At 40.8% G+C, this 16,615-nt stretch overlaps 1 protein-coding gene across 5 annotated transcripts in view; it reads right to left on the bottom strand.

Annotated features, from left to right (window-relative positions):
* myom3 (myomesin 3) overlaps nucleotides 1-16,615 on the bottom strand; it is a 71,976-nt gene that overhangs the window by 43,657 nt on the left and 11,704 nt on the right. For all 5 annotated transcript variants that reach the window (XM_054782949.1, XM_054782948.1, XM_054782947.1 and 2 more), the window contains 6 exons: nucleotides 16,034-16,164; nucleotides 12,191-12,289; nucleotides 3,172-3,325; nucleotides 2,028-2,185; nucleotides 1,868-1,960; nucleotides 1,706-1,794 (listed from right to left, as the gene is read on the bottom strand). In XM_054782949.1, coding sequence (XP_054638924.1) covers nucleotides 1,706-1,794; nucleotides 1,868-1,960; nucleotides 2,028-2,185; nucleotides 3,172-3,325; nucleotides 12,191-12,289; nucleotides 16,034-16,164 — 724 coding nt within the window. The remainder of the gene's footprint in view (nucleotides 1-1,705; nucleotides 1,795-1,867; nucleotides 1,961-2,027; nucleotides 2,186-3,171; nucleotides 3,326-12,190; nucleotides 12,290-16,033; nucleotides 16,165-16,615) is intronic.

The raw sequence follows: 16,615 nt of genomic DNA, 5'->3' as shown, positions 1-16,615 counted from the left end.
TGTGTGTCTAAGCTGTTCAACATAAACACGTAGTGTGTCCAGCTTTAAAATAGTGACGCTATCACGGGATCTTAACAGGCAGCTTGTGAACTGCGCACCAGTAGCTTGCCGTCTGATCAGTTGAGTAGCTCACCAAAGAATATTTACTTATACTGTAGGTATTCATTCTAACTGTTCAATTCAGACATTCTGCCTAATGACCACAAAACAGCATAAAGACAATGAACACACTGAGTGGAGATGTGCTTTGTTAAAGTAGAATTGAAATGTTGGCAGTCACATAAATGCAAATTGCCCACCTCTACTTTTTTTTTTGTCAAAGTAGTTTTAATAGTGTGCAGGCGGACACTGTATTATTCCACCCAGCACAAGGCACACTGCATTCTTGTGCTACGCGTGGCACGTATTCTTCCGCCGGCATGTGTTGTAACTAGTTCTCCAGGAGGTCTGATATCTAATAACCACAAAACGCCACAAGATGGAACGGCGTAAACCGTGGACCACATGTATTAGATAATATTGATTTTGTAGTTCACACCACAAAACAAAATGCATTTCACTTGAGCAATGATCATGGACATTTATTTATTTATTTGTATTATTTATTTGTATTAATGTCTCTTCTGTTGTTGTTGCTTAATTTATTGGTATATATGTTTATGTGTTTATGTTTCTTATGTTCTTATTCTTTCATTTGTTTTCTTTCTTTTCTTGGGAGAATGAACAGGATAAGATTTTCATTGCATAGTATAACTGCTGTTGTACTATGCACATGACAATAAAACTCTCTTGAATCTCTTGAATCTCTTGATTTCATTAGGTACACCAATCTAATGAGACCTGGTAGGCTATTAGTTACGGAGAGTGCTTTTTATTATTTACAGTATATTAATTTACTTCACTACAAAAACTACAATAAACTCATTAGTTGTGTTTATTTGCTATTTTATATTTAGAGATGAAATCATGAAATTTGCTGATGAGGACAGCAGGTGAGATGAATGAAGCCACCCACCTCAATGATGATGAAGGTGTCAAACCATTAAAGTATTAAATGTAAATGGTTCCAGGCCCCCCTACTTACCTTCCCTTGGTTTTATTTCAACTTCAACACGGATTGTTGCTTAATGAGGTTATCGGAAGGTCACACTTTGTTGGCTGAAGCACCCACGTAATAAAAACACAGTTGGATGGAGTTCGCCTGCTGGAGTCATCGATTCTAACGTTAACGGTGAGAGGCAAACGGATGTAGCTGCTAGTTATCAACAAGCAAACACATAACCACCAGATGATGCTTAAAAGACCCGTCCTGTTCGCTGATGAGGTGATATTATGAACAAAGACTGACCGGAATGTCTGTTTTGGTAACTCTTGCAAAGCTACGAGATTGGAGAACGTTCTCCATCAAGCCTAGCCGAGCTTGACTGTTACCAACAAGGTGACCAACAAGGTGAGTAAAATCAATGAAATTGCTAATGGAGTTCTGCACTGTTAAGTTAACGACGCTACAAGTGGCTAACGTTAACGACATTGTATATTGCTTGTTGAAAGCTTCCTGACTTTAGTTTGTAAATATAACACAGAACCTTTAAAACAATGTTAAACATGTTATTTTTATTTTTACTCAAAATAATAATGGGGCTATGTGGCTTAAGTATGATTCATTTTAATTTTCAGATAATGATGTGCAAACAGGGTTACTCACAATTCACTACAAGTGTGGCAAAGGTCATAGCTTCACCCAGAGGACTCTTGGCGACCACTTTGTAAACGCCACCATCGACAGGAGAGCATCTGATAAGACATGTTATTTAGCTATTTAAGATGGCATTCATAGACAAGGCCTGCATTTTTTGGACCATAATACCGTCTGATCTCCAGTGAATTAAGACCAAACGCTTGCTGAAGACCATAGTTCCATGGTTTCTCAGACCTTCTCAGTGGCTTGCCGTCTTTATACCTGAAGAGAGGGGTCAGCAATGGGAATTTCATGTGTTTATGAAAGGGCTTTAATTGGCGCTACCGACCATGTGATTTCTGGGGTTGGACAGCCTTGGACGATGCAGGACAGTTGGACCGTCATGCCCTCCCAGACAGTGTGGGCTCTCAGGGGGACGGCGAAGTCTGGAACCTTCTGACTCAGACGCTCCAGGTACCTCAAGTGCTCCGATGCCTTCTTTTGTGCCTGAGGAACAGCAAAGGTTCAATAGTTTGTACACAATTGCATTTGTTTTGATTTTGCAACCATTTCCACACATAGGCAATAATGGAATTTGGGGAAATAAATGTGTTCCAGAGTCAAAATATGTCCATCATAAAACCTTGATTAACTGCGCGGACAATTTGCTTGACCACCATACAAGCGTAAAAGCCACAAAAGTATAAAAGCGAAATTGCGGCGCAGGGGTTGGGAATCACTCTTTTTTTCATTTCTGCTGTTTTTTAAAAAAATTTCCAACTATTTCACCTTTCTTCTTGTAAAAGTTCTTATGATTATGACTATTTCATAATATGTGGAATTTATTCTCATAAATTTTTCGGCAACCTAATTTTCAAAAAATTACAACTTATTGTTTTGTTTATCACCATATTATAATTTAAAAAAAATAATGTCTCTTTTCTTTAATATTTCACCTTTGTTACTAAGGTCAGGATTTCTCATAATATTGCGACGCTGTTCTAAAAAATTGCAACTTTTTCTTGTTAAATTACTATTTTAAATTGATTTTGCTTATTGGTTTTAAGTTTTCTTGTTAAATTCTATTTTTAGAATGTGCCACAAGCCAATTAAAACAGCCACGGGCCGCAAATGGCCTCTGGGCCACACATTGGACATCCCTGCATTACAGTCTATGAGAAAGACTATGTAAAAATGAATGTATGCTGACTTGGAGAATCAATAAAACTTTTACTGGCCATCCTTCAAAAATAGCCAGCAAATGCATATTTTAACACCGAATATGGTGGTGCTCTGCGACTGCTTGCATGTCAGCGTAATTATGCAGTATTTATGGGGCTGATTTAGATTTGGTTTGACACTGCAATAGGAAAAAATTGTGCGAACATGAAACAAACATAATAATCAAAATGAACGGAACTTGGGGTGATAAGTCAAACAGAAGTCATAGAAGTCAGAAAAAAATCAGTATTTGAGGTCCTAGCCTTGTGTACCTCTTTGCGAAGGGCCAATTTGTCCACCCGAGTACGCAGCAAACGCTGGTGCCTGATCACACCTTTCTCCAGCTTCTCTGCCTCGTTCCCAAACATTGTCCACTCGTCTCTGTGATAGTCTTCATCACCAGCCAGAGTTTCCCTCAGGATTTCCCTGGTGGCAAAATTGACTGTTAGGAATGACGTCGCTTGTGTGGAATTGATTGGTGCCATTAACCGTGTCTTGAAGCAACCGAGGCAATATGTAATGCACTACTGGCCACAACCAGCAGAGAGACTGTTGATTCAGTCGCACCTAGTTTGCGGTCTAAAGGAGAACATGATACAGCAAGCTGAGCCAGTAGACCTCAAAAATGACACAGCATTATTCTACTCAATACATGCATGGAAACAGGAGTTCAGAATATTCAGAGACAGATTCTCCCATCCCAAAACACGGGTCGCAGTTTTACTGAGAACGTGTTTGTGAAATTTGAAAAATGGTAATTTTTAACAATGTGCACTTTTTTGTTGTTTTTTTTTAAACTGTAGTGTACGGATTTCCCCACTCTTGTGTACAATATTTAGGCTTTTACATGATATTTGACAGTTTAGTACTCGGATGCATTCACCTGACTTTGTTTTCCAGGCAGAAAAGTGGTTGACATGAGGGACTTAACTGATTATTGATAAATTTCTAATTGACAAAGCTAAACAACACGAGGAAGAGAACGCTTCTACTCCTGAACCTCTGCACACAAAATGGTGAATATTTGCCAAAACATGTTGTCCTACCCGTGCTATCGTTTGTCTGACAAATGCGCCACATGGTGGCGCTGTTATTGAACCTTACATTATAACCCCCACATGTCGGATTGACTGCTGGAAATTTCTCACACAGCTCAATGCACTCGACAAAACAAACCAATGTAACTTTAGTGTGTTTTACCCAATCACCACAAAATTCGGTACGCACCTTTAGAGCGCTGACGAGCAGGAGTGTAAAATTTCAGCAAGATCGGTTGAAAAACAACTACCATCAAGCAAAATGTCTGCAGGGGTACAGGCAAGACTTAGCAACTAATTGTCCTGAAGTTATTGACCCTTTGTCTAATGAGAGGATATCTGTATTACATGTATGCTAGCATGCCCAAAAGTAGGGATTTCCGATAATGTCGGCCACTGATAATTATCGGGCTGATACTGGCATAAAAATGTGATATCTGTCAACATCGTTATCGTTTTTTTCCCGACAATGAAAGTCGATGCAGAGCTTTTAACGCAGACGTCGCAACTTTTCTGAACTTGCTGCATCGTGTAGTTAATGTGCTGTGCTGCTCACATGTCTGTGAGGATGGAGTAACTCTATATTTAGCAATCAGAGTTACAGCAGAGCTCACAATGAACTTAGCAGCGCCATAGAAATCGCAAGGGGTGGGGGAGGGCATTCCACATACCAGGCTTACTCACGGTGTTTTTAAAGAAAGAGCTAAAAAAACACATCATACAGCAACGTAATAAGTAGATAACAACAGACAAGACACTATCAACGAATAATCAACAACTATGCGAGCGCTAAACATGTAGCTTAGCAGCCATTTACAACAACAGTACAGCAAAGCACGCTGGGAAACAGGAAGCGCTGTTGTCAAAACCATATACATAGACGCCGCATCGAGCGCTGAGCCTTACATCAACGTCGCTGCCATACTGGATGTGGCAAGGCTGCGCTGTAAGTGAATACAAATAAATGTACTTCATAAAGCACCGTTCTACAATGAAATGTAAGTTAATGCCTCTCGTTTCTACATACACACACACGCTAATACACTTGGGAAACTATTAGGCACCAAAAACAAATATAAAGTCGTTTTCATGAGTAGTTTTAATGCAATAAAATATGAATATAAAATAAGAACATGAAAGGGTTCGTACATTATAGCAATCTAATTTATCTTATTTATTGTGTATTGTGTAAAACTAAGACATGAATAACATCAAAGTAAAAGCACCAAATGAATGCCGACCCACCATCCACCAGTTCAAGTTCCAGCCAAGTTTTTCCACAAAGATTATTACATCGCTGTTTGACGTGTGTGGTAAAAGGCAGTGCGCTAGCATGAATTAACTTCAGACAACCTTACCTTTATGCATTCCCACATAGTATCAGCATTTGAGACCAAATATGAGGTGAAAGAAAAATGGTAAAAATACAGTAGTAGTCTATCTGTGCGGCATGAGATAAAGTTAGCACACACACAATGGACATGCGTCAAGTGAGACGGATGTAACAGAGAGAATTCGGCCACTTTTCAAAATAAAACATAAAAAAAAAATAAATAATGGAAATTATTTTTTTTCTGTGCGGCCCGGTACCAAATGACCCGCCGCCCGGGGGTTGGGGACCACTGATCTATAGGCTTGTGAGTATCGGCACTGAAACATTTATAAGTTTAACATGACAGTCTCTTTGCCAGATGGGTGTGTTTCTTGATCTAGTTCATGATTAAATATTCACCAACACTTTTCTGATTTATGACAGCCACTCAGGCATGAAGGGCCAAACAAATATTTACGATGATTGGCAGGGAAATGCTCAAACAGCACAAATGCACATAGATGAATATGTGCAAAGCCCCCCTCTCAAGAGTAACGGGCTCTTCTATGACCTTTTGTGTCGCAGGCTCTTTATAATAAAGTATCATTCTGTCTCCAAGTTGTCAAAAGAGCCACTGGAGCACATCAGTAAGGAGTGAGAGCTTCATTTGTGCTCCAGTGGACATTTTGATTTATTCATGATGTAGAGGACACAAAACCCTCCTTCCAAAACAAAACAGTCATGCATTCATCGGTCAAGTTATGCCTGGGAAAGGAAATAGACGCCATAGAAGCCATTATATTATCCATCTGGGTCATGTGCACCAGGAGAGCTGCACTTCGGAAAACAAAAATTTCACACAAATCACAAGAATTGACACGCCACACACGTTTCAGAAAATGGTGTGCCAAACCCTCAAGAGCTTTAAATGCCATCCGTCTTTCTTATACTCAGTCAGTCGTCACCAGGCACCAAAGGTGAGTGAAGGAGACTGCTTCGGGGATTGGTAGATTGGCCGTGGACCATTGCTGCAACTGAGGCTGATTACTGTCACATGTGTTTTGGCTTTCAAGAGTGTCAGATTCCATCCTTGTTGACTTATGCCCACTTTCCAATCACCCTCTGCAACTCCAGAATAACTCCTCATCTTCCTTAGGAAATCTGCCTGTACACTGTTTTTTTTTTTTGTTGGTTGAATATGATCTAACCTCTGTGCATATTATTAGCCTTTGCCTTTTTTGACAGACCAAAAAGGTGAAAGTATTGTATGTTACCATGCTGTATCAGGGTATAAGCAGTACAGTAATACTTTGTTAATATTGGTTCCAGACCTGACCGTGATAAGTGAATTTCCACAAAGTAGAATTCCTTATTTGCATAAGTCTTTTTTGTAGTTATAGCATAGAAAACGTGTTTACAACCTTCTAAATACGGTTTTCAACATTATTCAAGTCCTCTAGATAAGAAAGAACACCCCTATAGTTACCTTTACAGTCCTATTACCAAATATAGTAGACATAACAGGGTTTCACACTAACTGTTTTACTAGAAGCACACAGTGGATTTAAAATTTTAAATTTTAAGAGCGCAAGCAGAAAATTTAGGAGCGCACGCCAAAATCGACTTGCAAAGTACATATTGTCATTTCCCCTCATTTTTACTGTATTACTAATAAATACCTGAACTATGAATTGCCCAAACTCACCACCCTGCTTCTGTTCCTAGCTTTTGTAAAGCCTTATTGCTGGTATCATACAGATTATCAGTCCAATACCACCCTCTTTTCACACACATCACCCTGCCTTCTCCTTCGGTGTTTGTCTCCTTTCTTCTCATAATTTATACTTATAATTTACAATTATAATGAATTCTTTTACACATAATAAGAGAAAATTAGCCGTTTAAGACATAAATAAGACTTGTGCTTGTGTGTTACTATAAATATGGTCCGCTGCTGGGAGAGGGCAGTGGCGGGCGGAGAGGAAGTGACATTGAAGGTTCAGAGTTGAGTTTTAGCTTGGTGTGCGTTACAGCCACAACAGTAGTGTGTTTTTATTTGGGATTATTGTGACTGAGAATATTCAAACCTGCAATAAAAGCCTGTTGTTTCGGTGATCAAGTGTAGCGCTTGTGTGTGAATCACAGTAACATTAATGACACCTAGTGACCAGTGTACAATACTACATATCATTCACAGCGTCTTTGAATGCGTCTTCTGAATGCCTTATCTCTGCATTTTAGGGAAAAGCAGCGCTAAAATCAGTGTATAAAAGCCTCGCATATGCCCCTTTCTGCTCCAGGTGGGACATTGCTATGTGGAGCACAGAATTGAAGGCATCCTCCGTGGATCTATTTGCCCTCTAAGCGTACTGGTGCTGGTCCAAGGTGGGCGAGATAGTTGTCTTCACGTGTCCCAGGATGAGTCTTTCAAAGCACTCTGAAACGATTGGGGTTAGGGTCATTGGTCTATAGGCATTGCGGGAGTTGATGTTGGCTTGTTTTGGCAACAGGATGATGGTAGCCGCGTTGCTTGAAGAGACCCTAGCCATGAGGCCCCAAAGTTTAGGGTAGTAGTATTGTTTTTTTAGGGGGGGGGCCAGCCGGATATTGAACCGCAATTCCATAAAAATAAATGTGAATGGATGTTACAAATGGCTCTGACTTGTTTTGTCTCACCAGCAAGAACTAAAGTTGCCCAAATGGGTCAAAAAACAGACAATACTGAACTGTTGGATGCCACTGGCCAAGACAAACACTCGCTCCAGGTGCTATTTTACACACATGAACAGAATAGGGGATATTTAACAAAGAGGTGGCAATTGGCTCGTATTTTTGTCATTCTTAGATTTTTAGAAACATACATGCTTCTCATGACAGCCTTGCAGGGATTTCTGTCCTCCTTCCATGATAATGAGATGTGTGAAAAGGATGGTAGACATGTCACCATCACAAGAGAAAACAAAAAACAATTCTACTGCTCGAGACAGTTTTTAAACGCAAGGCAGGGAGCATTAAATTAAAGAGAAATATGACCCAGATAATATGACAGCTACTGTATACCCAATGACGCAGTGAATTCACAAGAGAGGAGACCCCCCCCCAGGTAGTGTACATAGATATCTACTTGCTTCTTTTTTTAATTTTGCAGAAGTATTGAAAAGTCTTTTTTTAAATGTTTCTTTTAAAGTGAATGGCAGCATTCATTAGTAGCCCAAATAGGTTCATTTTGTTTCATTTGTGCAAATGAACAAGGGTCCTCTGAATGACTTTTACGTCTTTTTGGCTCGTGAGATGCCAAATGACGACCCCTGTCCGCAGCTGGCCTTCCATAGATGGATGAGATTGGAGGAAGGAAGTTTATTTAGACCAGCTTTGGCATACAAGTGCAGCTCTTTGCACTGTAATTTCATGCAGGGCAAAGGACGTGCAGATTTGAATTCACTCGCGTGTGGCGAGCTTTATGATGATTACCCAGGAAGGAAGCCATCGAGCTCTTGATTGTTGCCAATTGCGTCAAATAAAAAGCCTTCAAAAATAGGTCGTCATATGCAGAATGGAATTTGCCTCCATTGCATTGCAGCTGCCAAAGGGTTTGAAAAATGTCGGTGCTTGTCACAGTAGTTAAGTCTCCACCTGGATGCTAACGCTTTTTTTTTTTGTTTAATCGACTGCACTGTCTTTAAAGATCCCAAATGTGTTTCCTGATGTTATTTGATTGTATACTTCTTTAAGGACCACCCGTGACCAACAGAGGTGCAAAAATGTTCCTGCCTGTCTTTTAATCATTTCATCACATACTACAGTATGTTAAAGGTCTTTTTAAAGGTCTCTTATGCAAAATCAAGTTTTTGATCATGTCATAACAGTGACATATGCGCTTAGAGCCTTTTTATGAGCACAAAACATGAGAGAAATCTATAATTTTCCTTATTTGTTTGCTCCACATTTGAGAGAAGAGGCACTCATTGGAGGGTTTTTGTGACGCCGTGATGGAAAAACCTCCTTCCTCATGTACATGATACTGCCTTTGGCAAGCCCCTAGCTAGATGATGCTGCCCCGTGACAGCTTTGTGACAAATCAGGCTTCGCTCCTCATCTTAAAATAAAGCCCGAGCTCAGCTATAGACATGGAAGCTTCAGTTGATCTTCAGCAAATAGGATGAGCTAGCATGATGTTGCTGTTAAAATGTGAGTGTAATGTTAACACTGTAGCTGAAATAGCTATGCTAGCGTTGCTAACGTTTGTGTCCTGCTGTCCCACTCCTTAATGTTATGTTGTTGAACGTGATATATGGCATCTATTACGCTGGATAAGTGCCGAGTTAGTGTAAAGAACCTCTCGCCACCTTGCGCTTCGAATTTTACGGCTTCTCTTTACTTCACTTTGTGGTTTTTCAAAACTACATTAATGAATAAATCGTGCTATTTTGTGGTTGAATGGCCTATTACAGGGGTCTGCAACCCTTAGCTTCAAAAGAGCCATTTGAGCTTGCTTCCCCCAAATTAAAACCCACTTGGAGCCACAAAACTGTCACAACTTTGCTTTTCTGTCTTCCTGTTCCTGTTCCACACCTGTTCCCACCTGGCAATTACTCCCGTTTTTTAAGCCTTCTCCACCGATTTCGGATTAATATTTTCAGTAAAAGTGTTGATTAGTTTGATTGATTAGTTTTACTTTTAGTACCACTCTTCATGCAGTTTAGTTGCCATTCATTAGCTAACAAGCAAAACAGTTGACCGGCATCGTGGTCTCTTACCGAGTTGACTCACTAGAAAGCACGGACCCGAGCAATTCGGCGGAGAACTGCGCGGCACATGCTCAACTCCGACACAGAACTTTGAAAGGCTCATGACAGCGTACTGATTACACAGAAGCATAAACCAGCTGGAGCCACAGCAGAGGGATAAAAGAGTCATGTGTTGCAGATCCCTGGATGCAAAATATCCATATTTAAGCAAATTTTATGTATTTTTTGCCAAAGTTAAGAATAAAGCATAAAAATGGCTGTACAAAGTAAAATACAAATACAGTCAAACTTGTCTATAGCGGCCACTAGAGGGAGTCTGCAAAAGTGGCCGCTATAGACAGGTGGCCTCTATAGACAGGTTGGCATCCAGTTTGAATGTTGACCAGTAGAGGAAAAAAAAGAAAAAAAAAGGGAAAAAAATAATAATAATAATAATGTTGACCAGTAGATGGCACTGCGGACTGCTGATAAAAGTTGTACAGCACTACTAGGCTTGTTATTATCATGGTTCATGGTTTTAATCCTGAACATGCATGAGTCAAACAGTAGCACATCACATAGTACAATTCACAATTTTGCATGTCCAAAAAGGAGTAGGAAGAAGCAAAGCTTATTTAATCCTACCCCTCATCAGTTTCACATCAGTTTCAATACATTTATTCACCTCTTGTTCTTCCAAGTGTACTTTGTAGGTCTACATGACAATGTAGTGCAATCATAGCCAAGGTTTTTACTTACTAAAAGGAAGCTAGAGGCTTAATAATAACTGATAAAATACTTCAGTTAAGTACAACCGAACTCAGTTTTGCTCCCGCTGCCGCATGCATGCTAGCATATGTTTTTTTTTTATTGTAGCGTCGCTGGGAGCACGTCCTGTTCCCAGCCTACTTTGCGGTAATGTTTTGGTGCAAATGCTCTTAAAGTTACATGTTTGACCAGGAAATAGCAAGCTCAAAAGAAGACGGCTTTTTTATGTGGAACAACTGACAGTTTGTGTGGATCTTGTGAATGATTGTGACTGAGCTAGGACTCAGTAATTAAAGTCTACACGCGACGCCTTCATTGATTGAAAAACAAAACTTTTTCGTGCATGAAGCTTCTACTTGAGTTGGTAATTTGGCTGCTATATGCAGTCAGATATTGACCAAGGGAGACAAAATGGGTGGCTGCTGGCTGCGTTGGACAGGTGACTGCTATACACAGGGTCTATAACATGAAAATTTGCTGGGGGGGACTTTTCAGTGGCTGCTATAGGCAGGTGGCCCTTCTATAAAGGTGGCCACTAAGACAGATTTGACTGTATAAGGCATTCAAAGACATTGCAATGATATGTAGGATTCTACACTGGTCACTAGGTGTCAGTAATGTGACTGTAATGTTTGGTGAGACACCAGATGCACCAGATATGATCACCCGAAAACAAGAGGCTTTTATTGCAGCTTTGAATTATCTCACAACAATAATCCCTAACACGAGCTATTGTGGTGGCCGTAACCCCATGGCAAGATAAAAACTCAACTCTGAACCACCAACATCATTTCCTATCGGCCCCCCACTTAGCTCCCCAAGCATTGGGACACGTTTACAGCAACACACACAAGATAAGTTTTATTTATGTCTTTAATGGCTTACTTTCTCTTATTATGTCTACTTTATTGGGTAATACAAGCATAAAGGCGGCTGTAGGAGTGTTATTCCATGTCTAGAGGGCTCTAATATTGCTAAAATTCGTACTTCGAAGGTCGTAAACAGCTTTTTCTATGCGCTAACTACAATTTCCATTTATAAATACGGAGTTCTAGTTCGGTTTGGAACCAATTAACCGCGATAAAGAAGGGATTACTGAATATGTAAAAAGCGGACAAAGTGCTTCTTGGAACCACACACTCAGCCAGAGACAAGTGTGGACAAACACATCTCATTAGCATTAAAGCTACAGACACACAAAACAGTTTGTTCCCAGCAGGGCTGATTAATAACACTTTTAAACTCTCTAAATTCCAGCATCAAGACTGGTTTTTGGCCAACATACTTCCAATATACTATGGTGGGACCTCTCAGACGTCCCACAATAGCACCAACATTGTTCAAATTTATTTGAAATTGTTGAAAGATAGTATAACATGGTACTTATAATCCATAAACTATTTACTTTCCTGAAGGCTGTAAGTCCAGATACACTCACACATCTCACCATGTTCTATGGCGGGGGATGTTTTCCATGTTCAGGATCTCCTTAATCACGTCAGCGGGGATGTTGGGACAGAAATCAGAATATGGGACTTCCTCGTCACTGTGGGGAGAATGGCAGTAGACATAGTCGTATGTCATCAGATGATATAGGTAGATTCACTTTTAGCTTTGACTCTTACATTCAAGAGACAAATGTTCATATTTTTGTCACATTACCTACTGCCACTAGAAGGCAGCAAGGGCTTTCCTCGTCACTAAAGAACCGAGAGGTTTCATTTTGTCACATGCCCCCGGGTGGATTCCGTCATAGAAAGTGACAACTCTTATCTCCACAGACAGTAAGGAGCTTAATTTTTTTGTTGTATTTTTGGAGGGGGACTCTTGTGACAAACTCGCAAAAGTAAACAATGACAAACAAAACAACATAAAGCACAAGTAGGAATGGGTGACAGGCAGGCGCTCTTTGAAATGTCAATAGTGCTCGCCGTGCTAATACCCTGTGTCGGTGGGAAGCTGGCAGCTAAGCTGGCGAGTGAGCTTGGTTATGTGGCTCGGTAGAACTGTCAGCATTCTCTGTTAACAGACCTTTTCAGAAATCTTACATTTGGAATTTGCGGTTTCAGTGCAGTCTTCCTTTTTGGAGATTACTGTTTAAGACGCCAAGTTAAGTATGCTTTGTTGTGTCACACACCTGCTGGGTATCAAGTGTGTTTGGTTTTTGGTTGCTTCTTACTCTTCAAATAAAAGCCTTCTCCTCCTGATTGCATTTGTGGTGCAAAATCCGCCGCCTGACCTGTTTTATCTTAAGGGAGATAAATCTGGTGAGCTTATTGCTCACCAGTGTGCGCACACACACACTAACATCTATATGGAGTTTATATAATGAGGAACAGGGGCCACCGATGTGATCACAAGATGGGTAAGGCAATAAACCTAAGTGGGTATCTATATAAGGGACAACTGGACTACGATATGGTGATGAGGACTTCAGAGATTCGATAGCAGTAATGTAGTCATGATGAGGAGGCAGACACATGCACAGAACCACTCCCGCAGACAAAAGACACACGTGTAAGCCTACACCAAAGCATGAGCTTGTCCGTATAAAGCACAATCAAATTAGTAGACCTTTGCGGCCTGCGGACCTCAGCCTCAAATTCGGTTGAGTTTGAAAGACATCCTTGTAACTTGAGAAACATCCCCCCCAATCCATAGGTGACCGACGCACTTTTAAAATTGAATTTACAACTAGAGGCGAGTTATTGTAGGACTGAGCATGTTTTCTTGTGACGGGATCGTGCCATCACTGTACTTGCATGTTTTGGGCGGGTGTGCCCATTCGGAAGAATCTCTTGGACATCTGACCCAAGAGATGGCACTGGGACAACTGTTTGCTGTCGGGGTTAGTGTACAGCTTTTTCCAAGTCAGATGTTTTCCAGAGTTGGGATGTTAGCGATGAGCCCATTTGGACGGACCTGTCACCCATGAGATGGCACTAGGAATGGAGCATTGGAATGGAGAAAGTTTTGTGACAAATGGTGTCAGAGGTGGGATGGTTAGCTCTGAGGCCATCAATGGTGCACGCATTTTGAAGAATCTGGAGGACATGTGACCCCAGAGATGAGTGAGACACTAGGAGGATTGGAATGTATTCAGTAGTCTTCAGTCTTCAGTACACTATGACACCAAACTTTCATGACAAATGGTGTCAGAAGTGGGATAGTTAGCAATGACACCATCTGGACAAGCCCATTTGGAAGAACATGTTGGACATGTGACCCAGGAGATGGCATAGGAAGCTTGGTAATGAGGCAACTGTTTGGTGTCATGCTCAATATACAGGTTTTTCAACTCAGTTGAGCTTGGTTCAAATCCAAGTTAAAGGTACAAATCGTTGACAAATGGGGTCAGAAGTAGGATGGGGCCATCTGGATGTGCCCATCTGATGATTGGAATGGGGCAACAGACACTGGTTCATATGTAGGTTGAGGGTACTACTATGGTTTCAGAAGTGGCGTAGCTAGTTGTGAGACCACCTGTGGTGTGGTCATTTGGAAGAACGTGTAGGACATGTGACCTCAGAGATGGGTTCAGCACGAGGGGGATTGGACTGCTACTCAATGACAAATGGTGTCAGATTTTTTTTGCCACACAGGCCACAGTTTTATGTGAAACTTGGTCCATTTCGTTGAATTTGGTATTTTTCTGACATGAAAGCAATGGACCTTTATGGATTTTAAGTTTGCTCTTTTAACAGAGGTCATTGTTGCAATTTGTGGTACATTTTTCTTAGTAATAGTTTGCTTTCTAAGGGACTGAACACTCATCTGCCACCTTTGTTTTTGTTTAGTAAGGAAACAAGCCACAGTGCAGTGTGGCCGAAGTATATATTTATTCAGGTGTGTACCCAACAGCCAGCTTCCATTACAAAGTAGAAGCGTTACTTTCAACAAGCCACCTCACAAATGGCTATGCAAATTGATATGTGACTTCTCGTTTCTCTATTTGTTTGCATTTGACGGCACATAAGGAACATCTGCTTTTTATGCCATTTTATTTTGTTGTCTTATCTTCTTTGTATCGCCTAACTTTGAGAATAAGCTGAGAGTCTGTTCAATTATGTAGCACTGGAGCCTGCGGCTGTGCCATATCTCTGGAGTCGAGTGAGCAGATATACGCACATGCAGGAGGGTTTGACACTGCTGCATGAGTTCGAGCCACATCCACATGCCCTTAACATGAGTGCCTGCACAAGCAAACACAAAGAGATTATCCTCTGACTGTGTACGCAACAATGTGTTTGTGCTTTACAAACATTTAATAACAGCTTCCTCAATTTTATGCAGAAAGAGGAAATAAAAAAAGGGAAATCCCCACATGGACAAGTAAGCAACGTGCACAAAGGTGCTGACTTTAATCATTTGGTCTGCTTCTCCTTTCTTTTGCTTCTTCTCACGCCTGTTTGGCTGGAGGCACATTTTCTGCTTTTTCATCTGTCCATCACATTTCCTGTTGGACCTTGTCTCCGGGAGGCCGTTGGGGTATTTCTTTGAATTTGGCGTTAATGTTATGCAGTGCTTAAAAGCGATCTGGGTGGATTTAGGTAATCAGAGATGTATAGATGCGATTATCCGAGATGACTCGGATAACAGCTTCACACACAATTGTAACGAGTAGCTGTAGTGATGGTGTTTCTATTAAAAAGGTGCAAGTAGTCTTTAGCGGGAAGCCATCATCACTTTTAACAAGGGATAAAAACGGTTATTTTTTAATACTTTTATGGTCCACGAACATATTATATCATAAACAGTTGAGTTTTGTCTGCTGGGATACATTGCGGTTTTCAGCTGACATGCATTCCAAGTTGAAGACTTAATGGGGAGCAATGGGACTCCCGTATTTCCTTAAATAGTGGCCTCCACTCTAATTAATGCCAGCAAATAGGCAAAAAATATGCCTTTAAGTCAGAAGAAATGTCAAGTCAAGGTCCATTTCGTATTATACAGCAGGGGAAATAATTATTTGATTACAAAGATGTGAACAGACCATAGTTTTATGGTAGGTTTCTTTTAACAGAGAGAGACGGGGGATATCAACAAAATCTAGAGAATTTGACCCTCACCAGTCAGTACAAATTCTGACCCCTCCGAGACAAGGTTTTGAGGCTTGGAAACTAAGTTTAGATAGTAAATGTCTTCTTCATAAGGGAGTAAATCTACAAAATCACTGTGGAATCAAATAATTATTCCCCCCACTGTATGTAATTTTGACTATAGTCATGTTTGCCCTTGAAAATGACTCCTGAGGATCCTGGTGTTCAGACATGGTCAAGAACACTGGTACCTGGATGTGAAGGTCCTCTTCTTGGTCTGAGAGGACAGCTCCATGCTGTGAGACGCACGGGACGACGAAGACTCCTGCTCTCGCTGCGTCACAGTCCTGGTTTCCATGGTAACCCAACCCCCAACGGGCACCTGTGGAGGTGCGTGGGAAGCAAGCGGTTCAATCCAGTGTGCCTGGAGCATGTCTATATATCAAAAGAGACCTTAAGGCTACATTTATTGTTAATATATTGTATCTGAACCATTATTTGTCCATGTCATGGGTGATCACCCAGTATTGCTACTTGAGGCAAAAGTATTCAGATTTTTGGCATCTCAACTCAACTTTTGGTTTGGATGTCAGTGTCAAGATGGGTGTCTTCCGTCCTTTATAAAATGAATCGCCCCTTTAAATGAATCCTGCAATACTGATAATAGCTCATTAAACAAGCGGCTGCTCCCGCAAAGCAAATGTTCTACACACACACACACACACACGCAACAAAGCAACGAAATCAGGTGGCCACAGAGTTACTGTATTTAGCCACCATTTACACAAGCGTAATGCATTGTTTCTTGTCATCTCATTCAATTAGAATGGGGA

The sequence above is a fragment of the Dunckerocampus dactyliophorus genome, chromosome 7 (genome assembly GCF_027744805.1).
Source record: "Dunckerocampus dactyliophorus isolate RoL2022-P2 chromosome 7, RoL_Ddac_1.1, whole genome shotgun sequence".
Lineage (NCBI taxonomy): Eukaryota > Metazoa > Chordata > Actinopteri > Syngnathiformes > Syngnathidae > Dunckerocampus > Dunckerocampus dactyliophorus.
The sequence above is the reverse complement of the archived record's forward strand: the minus strand, read 5'-3'. Positions and strand labels throughout refer to the sequence as shown.